Below are 22818 nucleotides of genomic sequence, written 5' to 3'. Positions count from 1 at the left end.
TAATTATGATGATGTCTCATTCCTCAAATAGGTTATATGTTGGTTTATCTTGGGTTAGAATTGGGTGACTTCCTTCTCTTCTTGAACTTACAAGATAATGTTTAACTATGTTCTTGTGAATGCATTTTAAGAATTGCACTCTCTCTGCATGTTTTTCACTGACTTTATCCTAATTGGTAGCAGGTTGATTAGAATCTCATGCTATTATTGTATTGTTGTTTCTCTGCTTTTGTCAACAATTTGTCTATATATTTGCTCTTCTATCTTGCTTTAATTTCAGGTCAATAGTATTGTTCCAGTAGTGTATTACCTGTTTTTGTTCTTTAGTTTGACCCAATGTAATCTCTTTTGATGCCTCTTCTCATATATCATCTCTCTTCACATCTGTGATAGTTTCTTCCACCAGTGTTATTTTATTCCCATCTCTGTTTTGTCAGATAACTATATCATGGTGATTACTGAGCTCCATTTCCTGTCCTCCTTTAACCTATGTGACAGTAATAGTAATGGTACCATACATCCAAGTGCCCTTCTATGTCATCAGCTCATCTGCTTCATTCACCCAGCTCCTTACACTGAAGTATATATAATTAAGCAGCAGACAACTCCGATAGTTATCTAGCAGTACATTGAACTGCCTCCAACTATATTATATAATAGTGTAGTTTAAAACGCTCATTGATCATCTAAACTTGGGAGAAGGGAAAAGTAAACATTTACAGATATCCAGCAGAGGACCAAAACTTTCTTTTCATATTAGCTGTTTTAATTTTTGTGATAATTTCTGATTTAAGTAATCTGTTTACTTCAATAGAACACATTGAATGAAAGTATCGGAATACTGCAAAACTCAGCAGCAAGCTTAAAGGTAAACCAATTAACATTTGGTTGTTGAAAATTCCATATATTATTTATTTGAAGTTATATTTCGTTGCTGTCTTATTTTTCTTTCTTTCTTTGGATTTCACTCCATGTTCTGGATTGGACAGATGCTACTTAGGGATACATGCCTTCAATGCTGCAGGTGTTGCTACTGACTAGCCACATGAAAGCATGGAACGGCAGGCTTTCCCTTGTGGACATGGATCAACTTCCATTTGATTTACTTGTTTTCAATTTTCCACCATGGGCAAGCTTCACTCACTGTTTCATCAAAAATCCACTTTTAGGTCTGTGATATAGTAGTACTGATAATCAAATTTGTCTGTTCCACTGCTCAAGTACAAATCGTTGATATTTCACATTAGACTGCTCAGCCCTTTGAGAAGATTTTAGACCTGATTGGAGAAGAGTGTGACAAACAGTGTATGGATACTGAGATGAGTACCAACCCAGTAGGCTTCACTGTGCTGCACTGTTCTCTCTGTCCCTCCTTTTGGGAGGAACAGATTTGATGGGGCAAAGAGTCTCCTGTGTATAGTATGATTCTGTGATTCTCCATTTATTCATTGGGAAAGCAAATCTTAGCAGGATTTATATTAATGGTAAGGTCCTAGGGAATGTGGCTGAACAAAGAGACCTTGGAGTACAGGGTCATAGCTCCTTGAAAGTGGAGTCGCAAGTGGATAGGATAGTGAAGAAGGCGTTTGGTATGCTTTCCTTTATTGGTCAAAGTTTTGAGTGCAGTTGGGAGATCATATTGTAACTGTAACATTGGTTAGGCCACTTTTGGAATATTGTGTGCAATTCTGGTCTCCTTTCTATCAGAAGGATGTTGTCAAACTTGAAAGAGTTCAGAAAAGATTTATAAGGATGTTGTCAGGGTTGGAGGACTTGAGATATTCGGAGAGGTTGAATAAGCTAGCAATCTTTCCCCGAAGTGTCAGAGGCTGAGGGGTGACCTGATAGAGGTCTATAAAATCATGAGGGGCATAGATAGAATAAATAGACAAAGTCTTTTCTCTGGGCTGGGGGAGTCCAGAACTAGAGGACTTAGGGTGAGAGAGGAAAGATACGAGGCCTAAGGGGCAACTTTTTCACACAGAGGGTGGTATGTATATGGAATAAGCTGCCAGAGAAAGTGGTGGAGGCTAGTACAATTGCAACATTAAAAAGGTATCTGGATGGGTATATGAATAAGAAGGGTTTGGAGGGATATGGGCCGAGTGCTGGCAGGTGGGACTAGATTGGATTGGGATATCTGGTCAGCATGGACGAGTTGGACCGAAGGGTCTGTTTCCATGCTGTACATCTCTATGACTAAGTAAATTCCTCTCTTCTCTTGTGCAAGCACTAACAGTATCTATTAAATCTTTGACAAGAGGAGGCCAACACCAAAAACCTTTAGTTCCACCCCTGCCTCCAAGAAGGAATCCATTTAACCCTCCAAGGATGCACTGGCAAAGCTTCCCCTTGCACTCTCTACCAGCTCAGAGACTTTCAACTCAGTGGGTATTCTTTCTAGATTGAGGAGCACAGTCATCTGAACAAGTCACTGACACATCTCTGTAAATGGTTGACAAAGAAATACCCCAGGTCTCTGGCACTCAAAGAACTGCTGAAGACCAGGGTGCAGAACAGCCCCAAGCAGAAGACAGTTGCATGGTCTCAGGCCATTAATTATTTCATCAAAATGCATGGACGGACACAGGGGTGGCAGCAGGTTTGTCAGCAGCAGTTGGTAACTTGATTGAATGATGGAGATTACTACCAAAGTCAGTAGTATGGTGCAGGTTCTGGCATGCATGCAACTGGCTGCCTGTATGGATGATCTGGCTACCGCATTGAAGACCTAGGACCAGCACATTCAATGTCTGCTGGATGTACACTTGTAACTGCTCTTTATTACAGTCACCATAGATGCTCAGCCTCAGTGGTAAGAGGATAGGAGTATGCAAAACTTCTGTACTTGCTCTAGGTGCCCCATCATCTCAGGGAGACAGAGTAATGCTAACATACACTAACAGGAAGGAAAGCCAACACATGACTGCTAGATGCTTCCTTTCAGAATGTTTCAGAGAGGTACTTGGCCCTCCACCTCCCCCACATGTGAGGCCAAAGCCTGCAGAAGTCTGCATTGAGGAGGATGGATCTGCTTCAGGACTGGAGACTCTAAGCCCAATTACTCACTGGGTCTAGCCAGCTATGTCTTCCAGGCCAATAGGGCTAACAAAGGAATAGGCTCCCTCCATCCTAGCTGCACTTAGACATTTTGGGAGGGAAAGGAAGGAAAAAATCATTTATTGCACATTGAGACATGGGTGTTGTATAGTATTGCATCATTGTGTAGTTTCTTGAGAAGATTACAGAGGTCTTGATGATGATCTTTCAGGAATCATTGGAGTCAGGGTGGGTCCTAAAAGACTGGAAAATGGCTAATGTAATCCCCCTGTTTAAGAAGGGAGGAGGAAGAAGACAGGAAATTATAGGCCGTTCAGCCTGACCTCGGTTGTTGGTAAGATTTTAGAGTCCATTATTCAGGATGAGATTGCAAAACACTTAGAAGTAGTTGGTGAAATATGCTAAGTCAGCATGCCTCATCAAGGGGAAGTCAAATCTGTTAGAATTCTTTGAGGAGGTAAGGATCAAGTTAAACAAAGGAGAGCTGGTAAACATCATCTATTTGAAGTTCCAGAAGGTCTTTAACAAGGTACTATACAGGAGGCTTTCTGTGATTTTTTTATCCTAAATGTGACCTATGAAAATAACTGCATCCAAACACAGTGTCTGGAGCAATGTATTTTTCCTCAGCCAAATTACAAGCTCAACTTCTGAGTGACAGGTGGCCCTTCAAAGGCCAGTTCCTGGTGAAGTTACAAACAAGACTTCTTGTATGCCAAACAGCGTAAGTAACAAATGATAGAGTCAAGTGATTCCATAATCAATGGATCATATCCAAACCTGTAATCCTGCCACATCCAGTCATGAATGGTGGTGGACAATGAAACAATTCATTGGAGAAGAATGTGAAACAAACATTCCCATCCTCAGTGAGGGGAAGAGTGCAGCGCATCAGTGCAAAAGATTGCACCAATCTTTACTTGTAAGTGCCAAGTGGATGATCCAACTTGCCTTCCTTTGGAGGTGCTGAGCATCACAGATTTCCGTCTTCAACCAATTCGATTCAATCTGCGTGATATCAAGTAACAGGCAATGTTCCCTCTAAGCTGTGTAACTGCTTTGACGTTCTGCTTATTGCAGTGGTGTGCTGCCATGGATCACAGCATTAACTTCTGATTCTGTCACACATAGACCGCGGAGGTCTGTGCAGAAGATGAAAATATTGTAGAGAACACTACTTGAAGGCACTGGATACTGCAAAGGCTGGGAGCCCAGACAGCATTCAATCAATAGTACTGATGACCTGTGCTCCAGAACTTGCTGCTCCACTAGTCAAGCTGTTCCAATAGAGCTACAACACTGACATCTACCCGACAATGTGAAAAACTGCCCAGTTATGTCTTGTACAGAAGAGGCAATGAGAAATCCAACCCGGCCAATTACATCCCCAACAGTCTACTCTCAATCATCAACAAGGTAATGGGAAGTATAATCAACAGTGCTATCAAACAAAACTTACTTAGCAACAATCTGCTCACTAATGCTCAGTTTGGGGACCGCAAGGGCCATTCAGCTCCAGATCTCTGCACAGCCTTTGTCCAAGCATTGACAAAAGAGCTAAATTCCAGAGGTAAGGTGACAATGACTGCCCTTGACATAAAGGCTCTATTTGATCGAGTGTGGCATGAAAGAGCCAATGGTGTCAGTAGGATTCAAGGCAAACTCTTAGCTGGTAAGAGTCATATTTTGCACATTGGAAGATAGTTGTGTTTTTGTAGGTCAGTTATCTCCGCTCCAGGAATTCCTCAAGTTCGTTCTGTTGGCCAACCGTCTTTAGCTACTTCATTAATGATCTTTCCTTCATCATAAGATCAGAAATGGTGATGTTTGCTGACAATTGCACAATGTTCAGCACCATTTGTGCCAACTCAGATTCTGAAACAGTCCATGTTCAAATGCAACAGATCTGGACAATATCCAGGCTTAGGCTGACAAGTAGCAAGTGATACACAAATACCAGATAATGACTAATTCCAACAACAGAAAATCTAATCAATGTCCCTTGACATTTAATGGTATCATCATCACTGAATCCTTCTTTATCAGTTTCCTCAGGTTTACAATTAATGAGAAACTTAACTGGACTCACAAGTACTCTGCCTTCAAGAGTAGGTCAAAACTAGGAATCTGATATTAGACATAAAGGCTCTATTTGATCGAGTGTGGCATGAAAGAGCCAATGGTGTCAGTAGGATTCAAGGCAAACTCTTAGCTGGTAAGTACTCTGCCTTCAAGAGTAGGTCAAAACTAGGAATCTGATATTAGTAGCAATGGTGTGCACCATTGACAAGATACAACACTGAAATTCATCATGACTCCTCGGATAGCACCTTCCAAACCTACAACCACTACCATCTAGAAGGACAAGGACAGCATCTACAAGGAACACTACCACCAGCAAGCTCCTCTCCGAGCCTCTCATACCATCCTGACATGAAAATCTGTCTTCATTCCATCAGTTCTCTTAGTCAAAATCCTGGAAGTCCCTCCTGCTACTTCTGTGGAGGTACGAACACCAAACGAGCTGAAATATTCAAGAAGGCAACTTACCACCACCTTCTCAAGGACAACAAGGGATGGACAATAAATGCTGGTACAACCAGCAACACCCACATTCCATGAGTGAATTTAAAAATTGCATGCATTCGCAGAGTACAGGGTTGAAGTCATTTACAATCATATCATTGTGTATGTGCAGTTCATGCAATGTACAAGAGTATGAGGTGTAAAACTGGTCACAAGCAATCTTAACCATATCATTGGTCCTTGCAGATTAAAGGTAAACATCTGTGTGAAGGCACAGATAATCCCAGATGATGTTAAAAAATGTCCCTATGGACCACATAGCACAAACCTAATGCAAGACATCATTGGCTTCCCAGGCACATCGATCTGATTCCTTCTCAACATACACAGGTCTAATGTAACAGACTTACACATATAATGATGCCTTTTGCAGGTAACATTGAACCGGGAGGAGAAGAGGGTCAGTTGTCATGTAGTACTTGCAAACTCTAGTTGTATCTTTGTAGCATGAAGGGAAATACTTTCATCAGAATAAGGTCCAACGTCAACATTTCTTGTGAAATCATTCCATCGTCCCCCTTGTTAGAGTGCTCTATGACCTATTCTTTGGAACAGTATGCAAAGCTGTCATTTGTAAATGATGTGTCTGCTGACTGTTCATATTAGTGAGGACATGTTCTATTTCTTATGTTTCCCATGTGAGTTTATTGCAAATGTAACTAATGGATCCAACCACAGCGAGGGTTATCATTGCTGATGCTCCAGTGCAACATTGGTGCAAAGATTGGAAGAGGAACACCATCAAGCCCAGGCCCATTAACAAGCTCCAGGGAATGGCGAGCCATCTACAACAGAAAAACATGCAGCTAAATGTTGCTCCAGTACATGCAGGAGATACAGGAGGGCCAGAGTCTACCATCATTGATACCATTTCCACTGGAGAAGCAAGGTGCAATGTTGCTGCAGACTGAAGATGTTCCAGAAAATTGTAACAGTACTATGCCAACTGCTGGAGCAGGAACTTTGACTTGAAGGAGTGAATGACCATCCTATTCCAGTGCCTGTCAAGGTGATAACTGTGTTTTACTTGTGTGAGATTGACTGCTTGAAAGGAGCCATTGGAGATCTGTGTGGAATTTCTCAATTGTCCACTAACAAAGGATTCGAATACTGATGCCATTTGTATTAGCTCATGCCACTTTGTCTTGTTTCTTCATGACAAGTTGAGGGGCAGCAGCCTAGGCATTAGATTTTGGTAACATAGTTGGTTTCTCTCAGGTGTAGGGCACTATATACTGTTCTCACTTGGTCCTGGGAGATTTCATAATACAGCTGACTTCATCAATTGGAAAGGGTTCCATACCATCAATGTGCAAGTAATCTCTGATCATTGATTCCATTTCTTAAATGTTTGCACCCAGTATCCTGGGAGCTGCCATGATGCCCATATCCTTGAGAGCTCTCATGTTCGTGCTGTATTTGAGGGGCCAGATGTCTTACAGAGCTGGTTACTAGGTTACAAAGACTATCCTCAACAATTTCAATTGATGACTCCTTATACTCCTTGACTGAGTGTGAATACAATGCTGCATATTCTTTGACCAGGACCATGATGGAGCAGATGTTAGAGCTCCTGAGGATGAGATTCCACTTCTTGGATCAGCATATTTAGGCAGAGTGTACCGCACGATTCCAGCAAGCTGTGCTCTATGCAACTAAAGCAAATAAAGAGGGGATGTGATAGATGCTGAAGAGCTGGCAGAGCAATAGCAGTCGTCTGAGGACAACATTGAGAATGATAGAGTGGTGCAGCATCAGATAGCTGAAACCAGACAGTATTAAATTGATATCTGGTTCCAGTAGACAAGAGCTGAGTGCAGTGATCACTCATTGACTCAAAAATTGTTAGTATTCAACATGTAAGCTATCCACTACAGTTCAAAGAGGCAAATGCAGCTGGTTGTTTGATTTCTGTTCACTTTGATATTGCTGAATCAAAGTGAATGTTTTAAACTAGAATTTTCTCTGTTTGTGATGGTGCCACATTGAACCATGATAAGATAATTGGTCGACACTGGGCATTAAGGAAAGAGTTGCAGTGGTTTAAAGGGTTGGAAGATAGGTATGTGGCTAAGGACAGCCAAGTTATGTGGCCTGGTGCTTAAACAATTATTGGGGTAGGAATGGCAGTTCTGTGTGCAAGGACGTGTCAGTGCTGCCGCCTTGATGATGTGATAATGTTACTTTGTGGCTGCTATGCCACTGCATTGATGGTCAAGAGCAATTCTGGATAGTCAACACTTGCCCAGGTGCATAGTTTGGGGTCAAGGATGGCACCAGTGGCAGTAATCCTGGGATAACTTAGAATGATAAGTACTTCTATCATGGGAAGAGAATCCAGTTAGCATCAGACAAGAGGGATATCATAGTGGTGTCACACCCAGCTACTGAGGTGAGTTTGAGAAGAAAGTTTGAGAAAACTCACATGGCCTTGTGGAAAGAAATCTTCCATAAAAGTCGATTAAAATGATATTTAGCCAATTACGAATGAGATTCAGCTCATAGTTTAGGCCTCCACAATTTAGAGGGGTTATACTTGGAAGAAGATCTGAGAATGTTCACTAGATAGACTCCTGGGATGTTTGGGTTCTTTTCTGAGAAGTTGAACAAGTTGGACTTCGATGAATTAAAGGTATGTGATCCTATTGGCCTATTTAAGCTCCTGAGGTTATTTCACATTGTCAGATGCTGAGAAGATCTTTCCTATCACATGGAAGTCTATGGGAGATGATTTCAGAATTAGAATTTGTCTATTTAAGACTGAGATGAGGAGGAATATCTCTGAGGGTTGTGAATCAGTTGCTTCTTCTCCACAGAGACTTGTAGAGGCTGGGTTATTGAATATATTTAAGGCAGAGACTGGTTTTTGGATCCAAAGGTAGTGGTATGTATTTTTGATTATCCAAAGACCAGAAGATTTCAGACTTAAATGTTAATAGGGCCAAGGGTTTTGGAAATAGGAAAGACTAGATCCAAGATCAGATCATCCGTAATCTTGTTGAATGGTAGAGTGGGCATGAGGATATGTGGCCTTCTTTATATTATTTCTTGGTTTATGAATGGTAGTAGAAATGTGAGTGGAGAAGTTAACTGCTATGCATTTTCCTGCAAAAATTATGTATAATTCAGTTACACAATCATCACTCATTTAAATGTAATTTTCTTTATGAGATGAAAGTGAGACACCATAAATGGGAGTCACTAATAAATACCATAAGTAATTCAGAAGAACCTCTTTTTTATACAAGAGGATGGTTCAAATGTAGAACTTCCTACCAAAGGAGTTCAGACAAAAAGTATAGAAATGTATAAATACGTGACAAAGAAGGTAATAGAATGTGATGCAAATCGTTAGATGGAGAAGGGTAGGAGGAAGCTCAGGTGAAATATAAGTGCAGTGCAGACTAATTGAGCTGAATAGTCTTTTTTGGTATAGTTCCTTCTTTGTAATTCTACGTAATTGCTTTTACTTTTCCACAGATAAAAGTGGGAGGCATAATGAATTCCGTTGAAGCTGCTCAGTACCTAATCAACAACAATGGTACCGACATCGTAAAGCAGGTAATGCTCTCATGGACATCTATAAAATGTATGTTCTGCATAGCAAATCAGCCAATTGCTTAATATTCTTATTTACTTAATACACTCTAATACAACAATGACTACAATTAGAGTACCTCACTGGCTGTAAAGCACTTTGGGGCACCTTAAAGCCATGAAAGACACACAAGATGGTGCTTTGAGGGTTCCTCTTGAGGACTACTTCTTGATTTTCAGGAGCTACATTTTAGTTTTCAGGGATACTTTACACGGTCACTAAGTCCCCTAATAGATGAAAAAATTACATAGTAACATTACTGTATTTGTGTTGACATATGGAGCATTTGGACTCACAGAGAAACAGAATTCAAAGCCACAACACAGAAAAAGTATTAATTCCATAGATACAACGGTATTTTAATTGGCCCATAAAACAAGCAAAAATTGCCGACAAAGTTTTTTTTCAAATGAACTGATTCACACTTCTACACACAAAACGCCGTCACTCTAAGCACACCTTTCATATTTTTTCAGGCACACATTCACAGGGTTGAAATATTTTAACTAGCCAGCTATTAACTTTCTTACTGCATCTCATATCTCAATCTCAGATCTAAATTTAACAATTGATAGTATTCATTGCAAAGACTTCAATTTCATTTTCTCCACATAGTAGCTCCTTATTAAGATGTTTTATGGACAAAGATTGTGGAGCTGGAAAAGCACAGCCAGTCATGCAGCATCCAAGGCCCGAAAGGATCCTTCTACATCCAACAGAGATTTTTCTGCACTTCCACATGTATCATCTACTGTGTCCATTGCTCCCAATGTGGTCTCCTCTACGTTGTGGAAACCGGACGCTAACTTGCGGAACATTTCAGAGAACATCTCTGGGTCATATACACTAAACAGGCCACCAGGAGAATCGTCGTTTTGAGCATAAGCCCTCCATCAGGAATGAGGCTTGTGGCCTAAGGGGGCTGAGAGACAAATGGGAGGGGGTGAGACTGCAGAGAAGGTAGCTGGGAATGCGATAGGTAGTTGAAGGTGGGGGTGAAGGCAATAGGTCAGAGAGGAGGGTGGAGCAGATAGGTGAGAAGGAAGATGGAGAGGTAGGATAGTTCAAGAGGGCAGTGCCGGGTTGGAAGGTTGAATCTGGGATAAGGAGGGGGGGAGGGGAAATGAGGAAACTGGTGGAATTGCCATTGATCCTGTATGGTTGAAGGGTCCCAAGGCAGAAGATGAGGCGTTCTTCCTGCAGGCGTTGGGGGGTTAGGGTTTGACGGTGGAGGAGGCCGGGGACTTGCATATCCTTGGCTGAGTGGAAGGGGAACTTAAAGCATTTGGCCACAGAGTGGTGGGGTTGTTTAATGCACTGTGTCCCAGAGATGTTCTCTGAAATATTCCGCAGGTTGGCGTACGGTTTCCACAATGTAGAGGAGACCACATCGGGAGCAATGGACATAGTAAATGATGTGTGTGGAAGTGCAGAAAAATCTCTGTTGGAAGTAGAAGGATCCTTTCGGGCCTTGGATGGATGCAAGGGGGGAGGTGTGGGTGCAGGTTTTGCCCTTCTGGAAGTGGAGGGTGGTTTGGTGGAGTACACGAACTTATCAAGGGAGTTGCGGAGGGAATGGTCTCTCAGAAATGCAGATAGGGATGGGGAGGGAAATATATCCCTGGTGGTGGGGTCTGTTTGTAGGTGATAGAAATGGCAGAGGATGATACTTCCACTTCCAACAGACCAAAGGGATAGCCATGTCTGCCACTTTGTCGGGTACATGGAACAGTCCATCTTACGCAGCTACGCTTGCATCATTCCCCACCTCTTCCTCCGCTACCTTCATGATTGTATCGGCACCACTTTGTGCTTCCATGAGGAGGTTGAACAGTTCATCAACTTCACAAACACCGTCCACCCCAACCTCAAGTTCATCTGCACCATCTTGGTATCCCTCCCCTTCCTGAACCTCTCCATCTCCATTTCTGATGACCGACTCAACACAGACATCTACAACAAACCCACAGACTCCAACAGCTACCTGCACTACACCTCCTCCCGCCTTGCATCCTGTAAAAGCGCTAACCCGTATTCCCAATTCCTTCGCCTCCGCCTCATCTGCTCCCAGAGGACCAATTCCACCATAAAACATCCCAACTGACCTCCTTCTTCAAAGATTGCAATGAACCCTCCCATGTAGTCGTCAATGCCCTCCTGCACATTTCCTCCACATCCTGCACCTCTGCCCTTGAACCCCACCCCTCCAATCGCAACAAGGACAAAACCCCTCTGGTCCTCACCTTCCACCCCAACAAACTCCGGATACATCACATTATCCTCTGCCATTTCCACCACCTATAAACAGGCATCAACACCAAATATACATTTCTCTTCCCACCCCTATCTGCAATCTGGAGACCATTTTCTCCCCGACTCCCTTGTTAGGTCCACACCCTCCACCAACCCACCCTCCATTCCCAACACCTTCCCTGCCACAGCAGGAAGTGCAAAACCTGAGCCCACACCTCCCCCTCACCTCCATCCAAGGCCCCAAAGGATACTTCCACACACATCATCTACTGTGTCCGTTGCTCCCGATATGGTTTCCTCTACATTGAGGGGACAGAACGCTAACTTTTGCCGAACGTTTCAGAGAATGTCTCTGGGAGACACGCACTGAATAACCCCACTGGCCTGTGACCTAACACTTTAACTCCCCCTCCCACTCCTCCAAGGACATGCAAGCCCTGGGCCACATTCACCGCCAAACCCTAACCACCCAATCTCTGGAGGAAGAACAACTCATCTTCTTCCTTGAGACTGTCTAACCACATGGGATCAATGTCGATTTCACCAGTTCCCTCATTTCCCCTCCCCCTCACCTTATCCCAGATCCAACCTTCCAACTCGGCACTGCCCTCTTGAACTGTCCTACCTCTCCATCTTCCTTCTCACCTATCTGCTCCACCCTCCTCTCCAACCTATCACCACCACACCGTACTTCCATCCACCTATCGCATTCCCAACTACCTTCCCTGCAGCCCCACCCCCCCCTCCTATTTATCTCCCCTTGGGCCACAAACCTCATTCCTGATAGAGGGTTTATGCTTGAAACGTCAATTCTCCTGCAGCTCAGATGCTGCATGACCAACTGTGCTTTTCCAGCTCCACACTCTTCAAATCTGATCTCCAGCATCTGCAGTCCTCACCTTCTGCTTAAGATGCTTTAGGGTTAGGGTTAATCATTCATTTACATCTAATTAATTACCTGGTTGTTTTAGTTAGCTTCATTTCCTTTGTTAACAAATTTGAAACTGCTTACTTTTTTTGCAGCATCTCTCTTTTTCTGCTCTTGCTGCCTCAATGTCCTTCCCACCCTTATTGCATACCTCTTTCTCTCACCCACAGTGCAGCCTCTCAATTTTCCCCACTTACCTTGCAGTCTCCCCATCTCCCCCTAATCATCTTGCACCTATTATCTCCAACCACTCCACCTCTACAGCCTCCTTTCAATTACCTTGTTTCTTCCTCTATGGATTCCTGTTTCTCTCAGATTGTTTAAAGGCCCCCTGGTTCCCTTGCATCCCCACTCCCTCCCAGCCACTTCTCTGCCACCTTTACCTGCTCCTGACCCGCTTGCAATTTATCTCTAACTCACCTACTTGAAAGGTCTCTTGTTTCTCCCAAGCATCCTTATAGGGCCCCTGTCTCCTTAGAGCCCTCTGCAGCTCCTCTCTCTGTTTACAGCCTTCTTCAGGCCTCAATTTCCCTATTCCCACATTGCAGCCCTCTATTTTGCACTAGTCCCCTGTATCTTCATGTTGCCTTTCTGCTCCTTACCCACTCATCAGTCCCCTGTTTGTGTCCCCTCCCATCCATCCTGTCATTTCTCCCCAACTCATTGTGGCCTTCATGTGTTGTATCAATGGTATTTAGGAGCTGGAGGGTTCAGTGGATATACAGTGACTGGTGACAGCAAATGTTAACTACTCATAGTTGACGAGACTACCTTGAGGCTAAATTACTGCAACACATCATGGAGGGGACTGTTTCAGGAGTCAGTCACAGCCCTTAGATTAATCACATCAAATTTGATGCATGGTCAACAGCAAGAGGGTGTGACTGCAAATGAGGCAGGAATCCAGACTTTAGCTTGGAGGAGTCTGTCAATACTCTTATCTCATAGTTACAAGGTTTTTGCTCCTGTTGTAGACAAGGGCATGTCTGCAGGGAAAATGAGTGAACTGACCACAGCACCATGGTACAGAGCATCGTTCAAGTGGTGGGAGAAGTGAGAAACATCGAAGTGATAGGGGATAGCTTAGATTTTCTGCAACAAAGTCAGGGAGTCCTGAAAGCTGTGTTGCTTACTTGGTGCCAAGGTTCAGGACATCTCTTCTAGCTAAAGATGAACTTGGAGTCGGAGGGGAACGATCCAGTCGATGTGGTCCATGTAAGTGCTGACAACATTTGTAGGACTAGGAAAGAGGTTCTTCTGAGCAATGAAGAGCAGCTTGGGGCTAAATTACAAAGCAAGGCCTCAAAGGTATAAACTGAGGACTACTAAATGAGCAATGTGAAGATTAGTTTAGGGTAAATAAATTTTGAGATGAAAAAGCATGCCTGTATGATTGATGTGGTACAGATAGGTTCTGATCTTTGAGGCACTGGCACCAGCACAGGGGAAGAGGGCAGTTTTGTTTGGTGTGCTTCATTTGAACCATGCTAGAATCAGTGTCCTGATAAATCATACAGCTAAAGTTGTAGGTAGGTCTTTAAATTAATTAGTAGGGAGAAGTGGGGATGCATGGAGTTTAATTGAAGGGGTGTTTAAAAAATTGACCTGACTATTATGGAGATATGGGTGGGGGGATCAAAGTTGGGGACTCAATAATCCAAGGGTGTTGATATTCCAGAAGAATAAGCAAAAAGAAAAAGGAGGTGGGATATCGTTGTTAATAAAGGTATCAGTGTATTGGTGATTAGTAATATAATGCAATAAATCAAGAATCAATTTGGGTGGAAATGAGGCATAACAGGGGAAGAAGTCATGGTGGAAGTGACCTATTGGTCCCTCAAGAGTTGCCTCACTGTTGGACAAAGTATAAATTGGGAAATAGTGGAAGCATTTAAGAAGGCACTACAATTTTCATGGATAATTTTAACCTGTATATTGACTAAATCAGAATGGCAAAGGTGACACAGAAGATAAATTCCTAGAGTACATCAGGATTGCTTTTTGGAGTAGTATGTTGCAGAACCTACCCAGGATTTTGGATCTAGTAATGAGGTCGGTTTCATAACAGATCTTATATTTAATGATCCTTTCAGAGATAGAAGTCATGTCATTGCAAAATTTCAAATTCAGTTTGAGGGAGAGCAAATTAGATCTCCCATCAATGTCCCCAACTTAAATAAAGGCAATTCAGAGGTATAAGGAATTACCTAAAATGGCTGGGAAAATAAATTAAGGAGAAAGTCAGCAGATGAGCATGGGTGACATTAAGCAGAAAGTTCATAATGCTCAATAACAATTTGTTCTGGTCAAAAAGAAGGACTTGGTGAGAAGAATGGAACACCTGTGGTTTACAAAGGTGGTCAAGGAGAGGACAAAGTGAAGAAAAACAGTGGTAGGCCAAAGGTTTGGGAGCCCTTTTTAGGAACCAGGAGTGGATGACTAAAAGTCTAATGAACTGAGAGAAAATTGAATATGAAAGTATAATAGCAAGAAATATAATATCAAATGTCAATAATACGAGTGTATAAAGAGAACAAGGATCATCTAAAGTAACCATCAGACCTTTGGAAGATGTAACTGGAGAATTGCTAATCAGGTACAGGGAACTGCCAGAACAGAGAAAGTGGTGGAGGCTGGTACAATTACAACATTTAAAAGGCATCTGGATGGGTATATGAATAGGAAGGTTTTAGAGGAATATGGGCCAAGTGCTGACAGATGGGACTCTAAGAATCTAATACTTTGCATCAGTCTTCACAGTAGGTGATACTTTAAACATCCCAAAGATACCACTAAAGCAAGGTACCAATGGGAAGAAAGATCATATAACATTCTCCATCACGAGGAACAAAATATTTGACAAAATGAAGGGACTAAATGCAGACAAATTGCTAAGATCTGATGGCCTGCATTCAAGGGTTTAAAGGAAGTGGCTGCAGAGATAGTGGAGACATTGGTCAAAATATTCCAGAACACATTGGATTCTGGGAGGGTGCTAACAGTTTGGCAAATCACTAATGTAATGCTCCTATCATGAAGAGAGGAGACAGAAAGCAAGAAAGTATAGGCCAGTTAGCCTAATATCTGTCATTGAGAAAATGCTAGAGTCCATTATTAAGGAAGAAATAGCATTTAGAAAAATTGAATGCAATCAAATAGCATGGTTTTATGAAAGGGAAATTATGTTTGAATAAATGTGTTAGAGTTCTTTGAGTATTTAACAGGTAGAGTTGATAAACATAGAAATATAGAAAATGGGGTGAGGAAGAGTAGGCCATTCAACCCTCGGCTCTGCTTTGCCACAAGTCATTGAGCTCAATACCCTAATCCCACTCCCCCTCCCTTACCCTTGCTCCCTTTAGCCAGAAGAGCTATATTTTTACCTCCTTGAAAACGCAATGTGTTGGCCTCAAACACGTTCAGTGGGAAAGAATTCTACAGACTCACCACTCTCTGGGTGATGAAATTCCTTTGATCTCAGTCCCAAAAGGTTTACCCTTCATCCTTAAACTATGACCCCTGACCCGTAGTCCCCTATCATTGGGAATATCCTGACATCTAACATGTCTAGTCCTGTTAGAATTATATAGATTTCTAGTGGTCCCCTCATTGTTCTAAACTCCAGTTCATACAAACCTAGCTGACTCAATAACTCCTCATACATCAGTTCTGCCATGCCAGCAATCATTTTACCAAACCTTCGCTGCACTCCCTGTATAGCAAGAACATCCTTCCACAAATAAGGAGACCAAAATTGCACACATTATTCCAGGTGTGGCCTCACTAGTTCCTGTATAACTGCAACAAGACATCCTTGCTCCTGCGTCCAAATCCTCTTCCAATGAAGGCCAATGTCCTGTTTGCCTTCTTTACTGTCTATTGCACCTGCAAGCTTACTTTCAGTGATTGGAGCATGGGGATATCCAGGTATCAATGAATATTTTCCTCTCACAATTTTCAGCCATTCAAATAATAATCTGTCTTCCTACTTTTGCTACCAAAGTGGATAACCTCACATTTATCTAAGTGCATCTGCCATGCATTTTCCCACTTAGTCAGCCTGAACAAATCACACTGCAATTATATCTGTACCCTCCTCACAGTGTACTCTTACACCTAACTTTGTGTCATGTGCAAATTTTGCGATGTGACATTTAGTTCCCTCATCTCTATATCATTAACATACACTGTGAATAGCTGGAGTCCTAGTACTGATCCCTGTAGTATCCCACTAGTCACACACCACCATTCAGAAAAAGATTCATTTATTTCTCTTTGTTTCCTGTCTCGGAGCCAATTTTTTATCCATCTCAATATAATACCCTCGATTCCACAAACATAAATTTTATAGATTAATCTCCTAAATGGGACTTCGTCAAAAGCTTCTGAAAGTGTAAATAAACAACATCCACAGGTCCCCCAATCAACTGTATTAGTTATATCCTCAAAGAATTCCAGTAGATTTTTCAGCATTATTTTCCTTTCATAAATTCATGGTGACTCTGTTTGATTCTACTGTTATTTTCTAAGTGATCTGAAATAAAATCCTTGGTTTCTGAGCATTTCTCCAAAAACTAGTACGTCCAAATAAACCTGGTGTTGTGTGATTTTTAACTTTGTCCACCCCAGTCCAGCACTGGAACTCCACCATCTTCCTCATTACTGACATCCAATTCACTGATCTATAATCCTTGTTTTCTCTCTACCTTCCTTTATAAATAGTGGAGTTGCATTAGCTGTAGACCAAAGAATCTTGGAAGATGGCCACCGATGCATTGACTATATCTAGGGCCACTTACTTAATTTTTCTGGGCTGTAGATTATCAGGTCCTTCAAGTCCATCAATTTCTCCAATGTAATTTGTGTACTAATACAGGTTGGCTTCAACTCCCCCCTCTCGCCCAAGTCTTGTGTTCCCCATTATTTCTAGTACATTTTCATGTCCTCCTTTATGAAGATAGAGATGAAGTATGAATTTAACTCATCAGCTTCTTCATTGTTCTTCATTTTAAATTCCCCTGTCTCTACAAGGGGTGGATAGGGCAGATGCAGGTAAGATGTTTCCATGGTTGGGTAGTCAAAACCCAGGGGAATCAATTTTAAGATAAAGCGGAAGTTGTTTAGGACCGAGATGAGGGAAATTTATTTTACTCAGAGGGTTGTGAGTCTTTGGAATTCTCTACCAAGATGGCTGTGGAAGTTTAGTCTTCAACTTATGTTAAGTAGATTACCAATATAGTAAATGATTATGGGGATTCTTTGGGTAAGTTGCATTGATGTGTTTGTTAATTTTTGATCATTATAAATGGCAAACATACTTGAAGGGCAGAGTGACCTGCACCTATTCGTATATTTCTAATTTAGTTCAAGAGCTTTTCAAAGGATTGCTAAGTTAAGGAAATCAGTTAACTTAGTTTAAGAGTTGCAAACTCTGAAAACTTTCAGAACAGGAGTGTTTGTTAGAACTCTGCTCATTACTTACAGTTGAAAAAGTCTAAGAGCTCAATGCCAGTGATCAAGGAAAAGGCTTCACAACTCGCAGAACCAGAACTAAGAAGAATAATTAGTCAAATTGACAGATTTAATAGGGAAGGGAACTCTCTATGATTTTAATCAACTGTAAAATGGTGGTGCTATTGAGTAGGTAGGATTTTGTTTTGCTGCATGTTTTGAAATCTGTTGAACTATCATAGACAGTTTGGTTTTATTTAGTTTACTTTTATTTATTTTGTGGATTAAACTCCTATTTTGTTAAAACCAAATCTGCAGCCTTCTGTGCTTATGTTTTAGCATAAGAGCAGCATGTTAAATTAAGAAACAAACAAAATATAACTTAATCTGGGATCTGACTTGACCAGTGGTAACATCATTGGGATCATAACAGTCTATATAAATGCAAATTTTCCTGGTGACGTTTTATAAAATGCATTTGTTTCCTAGGAAATGTATAATTATTGCGACACTGTGGTTGGCTACATTACTGAATATTTAGAATGGATCAAGGATGCTGTGAGTATTGTTATACTTATGTTACATTAATGGAAAATTTGCCTTTTTTCAGAAAGATTGGATTTATGTTTACTAGCTTCTCATAAGTTATCAGTTTAGTGTGATGCTAACTGGCTAGCACTAAGTTACATGAGGTAACCTATTTCAAAATACTAAAGTGGTTTTGTATGACAAGGACCAGAGGAAGATTAGCCAGAACTATTTTGTAAATGTATTTATTCACAATAAGTTTATTTCTTTTCACTACTTTTACTTTCTTTTTTGTCCTTATCTCTTGTTTCTATCATTTTATTAACAACCTGCAACTTTTATTATTTTTTACCTATTCCATCATCTTTTTATTATTATTTCCATTGTGGCTGATGCTTCCATATGTTTTCATTAAGCCTGTTTGTGGGGAACATTTGTGGTGCAGACTGTGGAATTGGAGTAGAAAATGGATGCAATAGAAAAAGAGGTGTAATGTCCAATGTTTTGATCAACAATACTGTAAAATCAAGGATGTCCTGGTACTCCTGCTGGCACATGAGAGAGGTTGTTTTAAGAAGTTCTATATGGTTAAAAAGTTCTCTTTTGTTGGTAGCCTCAGAGTCATCACTGAGTGATCCTGAGTGGAGCAGGCGAGACATCTGCTGTTGATCCTGTTGGGAATAAATATGTAAAAAACACTGTACAACTGTGAAATTAATATATTGATCATACTGGAGTTCCATTTGCAGGTACACAAGGCAGATCCTAGGTATAATTTGTATAATTTCCTAGGTTTACTAGTTTTTCCTCAGCCCTGGCTTCTGATGAGAATTCTGTATAGAATAAGCCAATCTCTCCTTGCATTCATCGGAATCAAATTTCCATCAGACCATAGCACACTTACTGACATAATTCTGTTTTATGCAAAAATTGTCACTCATTCTGAGGATGCATTGATATTGCTGTTCAAAATTGGCCCTGATTGTGTCTGTTTTACAACAGAAAAATGGGCATAAATTCTTTCAATATTAAATCACGCCATAGTCTTGTTTCCCTAGCTATGCTACTCTAGAACAGCTAAAACACTGATATCTACAGACAACATGGAAAATTGTCCAATATATGTCCTGTCTTTAAAAGGAGGACAAATCTAACTTGCATAATTGCTGCCCCAACAGTTTACTCTCAATGACTTGCAGAAGTGATGAAAGAGGATGTCAGCTGCTATCAAGCGGCACTTGCTGAACAATAACAAACTCACTGTCATTCAGATGTGTTCCACCACAGCTACTTAGATCCTGACCTTATTTGCCTTGATCCAAATATGGATACAAAAGCTAAGCTCCAGAGGTGAGTTGCAAGTGACTGCCCTTGACATCAAAGCAGCATTTGACTGAGTACGGCATCAAGGAGTTCTAGCAAAGTTTAATTCAGCTGAGATCTGGGGAAACTCTCCACAGGTTGGAGCTATAACTCACACAAAGGAAGAGCTGTGATAGTTGAAAGTCAATTGTCTCAGTCTTTGGATGTTACTACAGAAATTCCTCAGGCTTAAGTCCTAGGCTTAACTGTCTTCAGTTGCTTCATCAATAAATTTCTTCTTCATCCTAAATTCAGAAGTATGCATGTTCACATTCACTGATACTTTTCAGTATCATTGGCAATGATTCAGGTATTAAAGCAGCCCGTGGCTCCATCTGGGCAACATTCATGCTTGTACTGATAAGTGATAAGTAACATTAAAGCTAGATACATGCCAAACAATTACTGGTTTTCAACAAGATAGAATCTAACCATCTCCCCTTGACATTCAAAGTAATACCATTGCTTGATCTCACACTAACAACACCTTGGGGTTTGCCATAACCAGAAACTGAACTGGATGAGCCATATTAATACTGCAGCTACAAGAAAGGATCAAAGGCTGGCAATTCTGTGTAACTCACATTCTAATTTTTTTAAAGCTTGTTCTCATGCTACATTGCATAGGTGTGATGGAATGTTCTGTAGTTCTCTGGTTATCTGGATGAATACAGCACTAACATCACTAAAGAATACCAACACTACCTCAGACAGAATTAAATGAGGTGAGGGCTCCAAGTCAGGCAGTCAGCATCACCCAGAGTAGCTGGTGAAGTGAGGACCCAGAAGCACACAGACCAGTGGTGGACCTTCTGGGTGTAGGAGGAATTGGACCTGCATGGGAACCCATCCTGGAACTGTGAATAAAGAGGGGCTGAGCCTCATGGCTTTTCTCTTCTTTTTGGAGGGTAAGAGGAGTTGGATCTGAATAGGAGCATATTATGGGGCTTTGAATAAAGTGAACGGTGGCTCAGAGTCTTTCTGCAATCTTCTGGGATTGAGAGGAGCTGAGGACCATCGGATCCCTGACCTGAACTGCTTGGCTGAGTTTGGAAGAAGTGTGGGAGTGCAATCACGAGAAAGTGAGAGTCAATTGGTCATTGAGCAACTACTATTAGGACTATGTTTCAACCTCAAAAATTTAGAAAAATTTATATTTCTAAGCCAGCATAGAGAAAGAAAGAATTTATAGGCACATGAACAAAAGCCATTTGTCAGTAAAGATTAATCATTTCTACTAATTTACAGTTCAGTGTTAGCAATACAAGAAACTTAGTTATTATTTTCTACTTAAATTTTGGTTAAGAGAAATTTAATTTAATATCCTGTACGTTGCACTGCCTGCAGTAACGTAGGAAGTCATAGATCCTCCTGGCAGACTGGATGAGCGCAATTGTAACAAGTGCCACCAGTTTGATTAGCTTGAGCACAGGGTTTTGGAGGTTGAGCATTGGCTGGAGACACAACACTGCATCTGCAAGGGTGAAAATTATGCAGAGGACACATTTTTAGATGTGGTCACCCCACAGTATTAGAAAGTGAAGTGAGAGAAGGAATGGGTGACCATTAGTCAGAAGAAGGATTGCAGACAGTTAATCAGGAAGCCCAGAGTGCATTTTACTCAATAACAGTTTTTACATATTGGAAGTGCAGCCAGAGACCAGATCCACAAATGGGGAGAAAAAAGAGAAGAACATAGGAACAACAGTAGGCCATTCAGCCTCTTCCCCCGTTCTGCCCTTCAGTGAGATCATGGCTAAAATGTAGCCTAACTCCATTTAATTGCCTTTTGCCCTTACCTCTTACATTTTTGTTAAGCAAAGGAATTATCTATCGCAGAAGGTGGTATGTGCATGGAATAAACTGCCAGAGGAAGTGGTTGAGGCTAGTACAATTGTAACATTTAAAAGGCATCTGGATGGGTATATGAATAGGAAGGGTTTTGAGGGATATGGGCCAGGTGATGGCAAGTGGGACTAGATTAGGTTGGGATATCTGGTCAGCATGGATGAGTTGAACCAAAGGGCCTGTTTCTGTGCTGTACATCTCTATGACTCTATGACTATGACTCAGATTTAAAATTAACAACTGATCTAACATCCACTGCTATTTGTTGGAAGAGATTTTGAAACATCAAGGAGGAGGTGTTAGCAATTCTGGAAAGTGTGAAAATAGATAAGTCCTCTGGGCTGGATGGAACATATCCTAGGATTCTCTGGAAAGCCAGAGAGGGATTTGCAGAGCCTTTAGCTTTGATTTTTATGTCATAATTGTCAACAGGAATAGTGCCAGAAGCATGGAGGATTGCAAATGTTGTCCCCTTGTTCAAGAAGGGGAATTGAGACAAAATTATAGACCAGTGAGCCTTACTTCTGTTGTGGGTGAAGTGTTGGAAAAGGTTATAAGAGATAGCATTTATAATCATCTAGAGAGGAATAAGTTGATTAGGGTTGGTCAACATGGTTTTGTGAAGAGTAGGTCATGCCTCACAAACCTTATTGAGTTCTTTGAGAAGGTGACCAAACCGGTGGATGAGGGAAAAGGAGTTGATGTAGTCTACAGAGGAACCTTGATTATCCGAATACCGATTATCCGAATACCAATTATCCAAAAATCGGATTGTCCGAAGGAGATCTCAAGGTCCTGATGAAAACATTACATCAAATAGGTGTTTCCGGCAGTGATCACGTCTTTTGTTTACAGTGATTAAACAGACATTGTCTTCAAATGACTGACCTCCTGGCCTCTCTCTCGCCCCACACTTTTCCTGGAGTTCTATAGAGGGGTGTACCCTAAATCCCCCCTTTCACAGCTAATATCTCCAATATTGTCCTGTACAGGGCAACGGTGGAACCTGTCAAAAAATTGCAGTAAAAGTTGTGTTTGTGTGGCTGTGTCTGTGTGTGTGCTATTTGGAATCTTACCTCACGAAGGCAGCAGCAGCAGTCTTGTTGTTGGTGTATAGTCGGGCTACCCTGGACGGGGGGCAGTGTTGTACAGAGTTGGGGGCGGGCGGGGGCGCGGTGTTGGATGAGGTTTGGGGTGGCGGTGT

The 22818-nt window shown here is 41.5% G+C and overlaps 1 protein-coding gene across 13 annotated transcripts in view; it reads left to right on the top strand.

Moving 5' to 3' along the window:
- Positions 1-22818, top strand: part of LOC122551995 (prominin-1-A-like) — a 281448-nt gene that overhangs the window by 217693 nt on the left and 40937 nt on the right. For all 13 annotated transcript variants that reach the window (XM_043694569.1, XM_043694612.1, XM_043694582.1 and 10 more), the window contains 3 exons: positions 815-868; positions 9127-9207; positions 18366-18434. In XM_043694569.1, coding sequence (XP_043550504.1) covers positions 815-868; positions 9127-9207; positions 18366-18434 — 204 coding nt within the window. The remainder of the gene's footprint in view (positions 1-814; positions 869-9126; positions 9208-18365; positions 18435-22818) is intronic.

The sequence above is a fragment of the Chiloscyllium plagiosum genome, chromosome 1 (genome assembly GCF_004010195.1).
Source record: "Chiloscyllium plagiosum isolate BGI_BamShark_2017 chromosome 1, ASM401019v2, whole genome shotgun sequence".
Taxonomy (NCBI): Eukaryota; Metazoa; Chordata; class Chondrichthyes; order Orectolobiformes; family Hemiscylliidae; genus Chiloscyllium; species Chiloscyllium plagiosum.
This window is presented reverse-complemented; position numbering and strand designations above follow the sequence as displayed.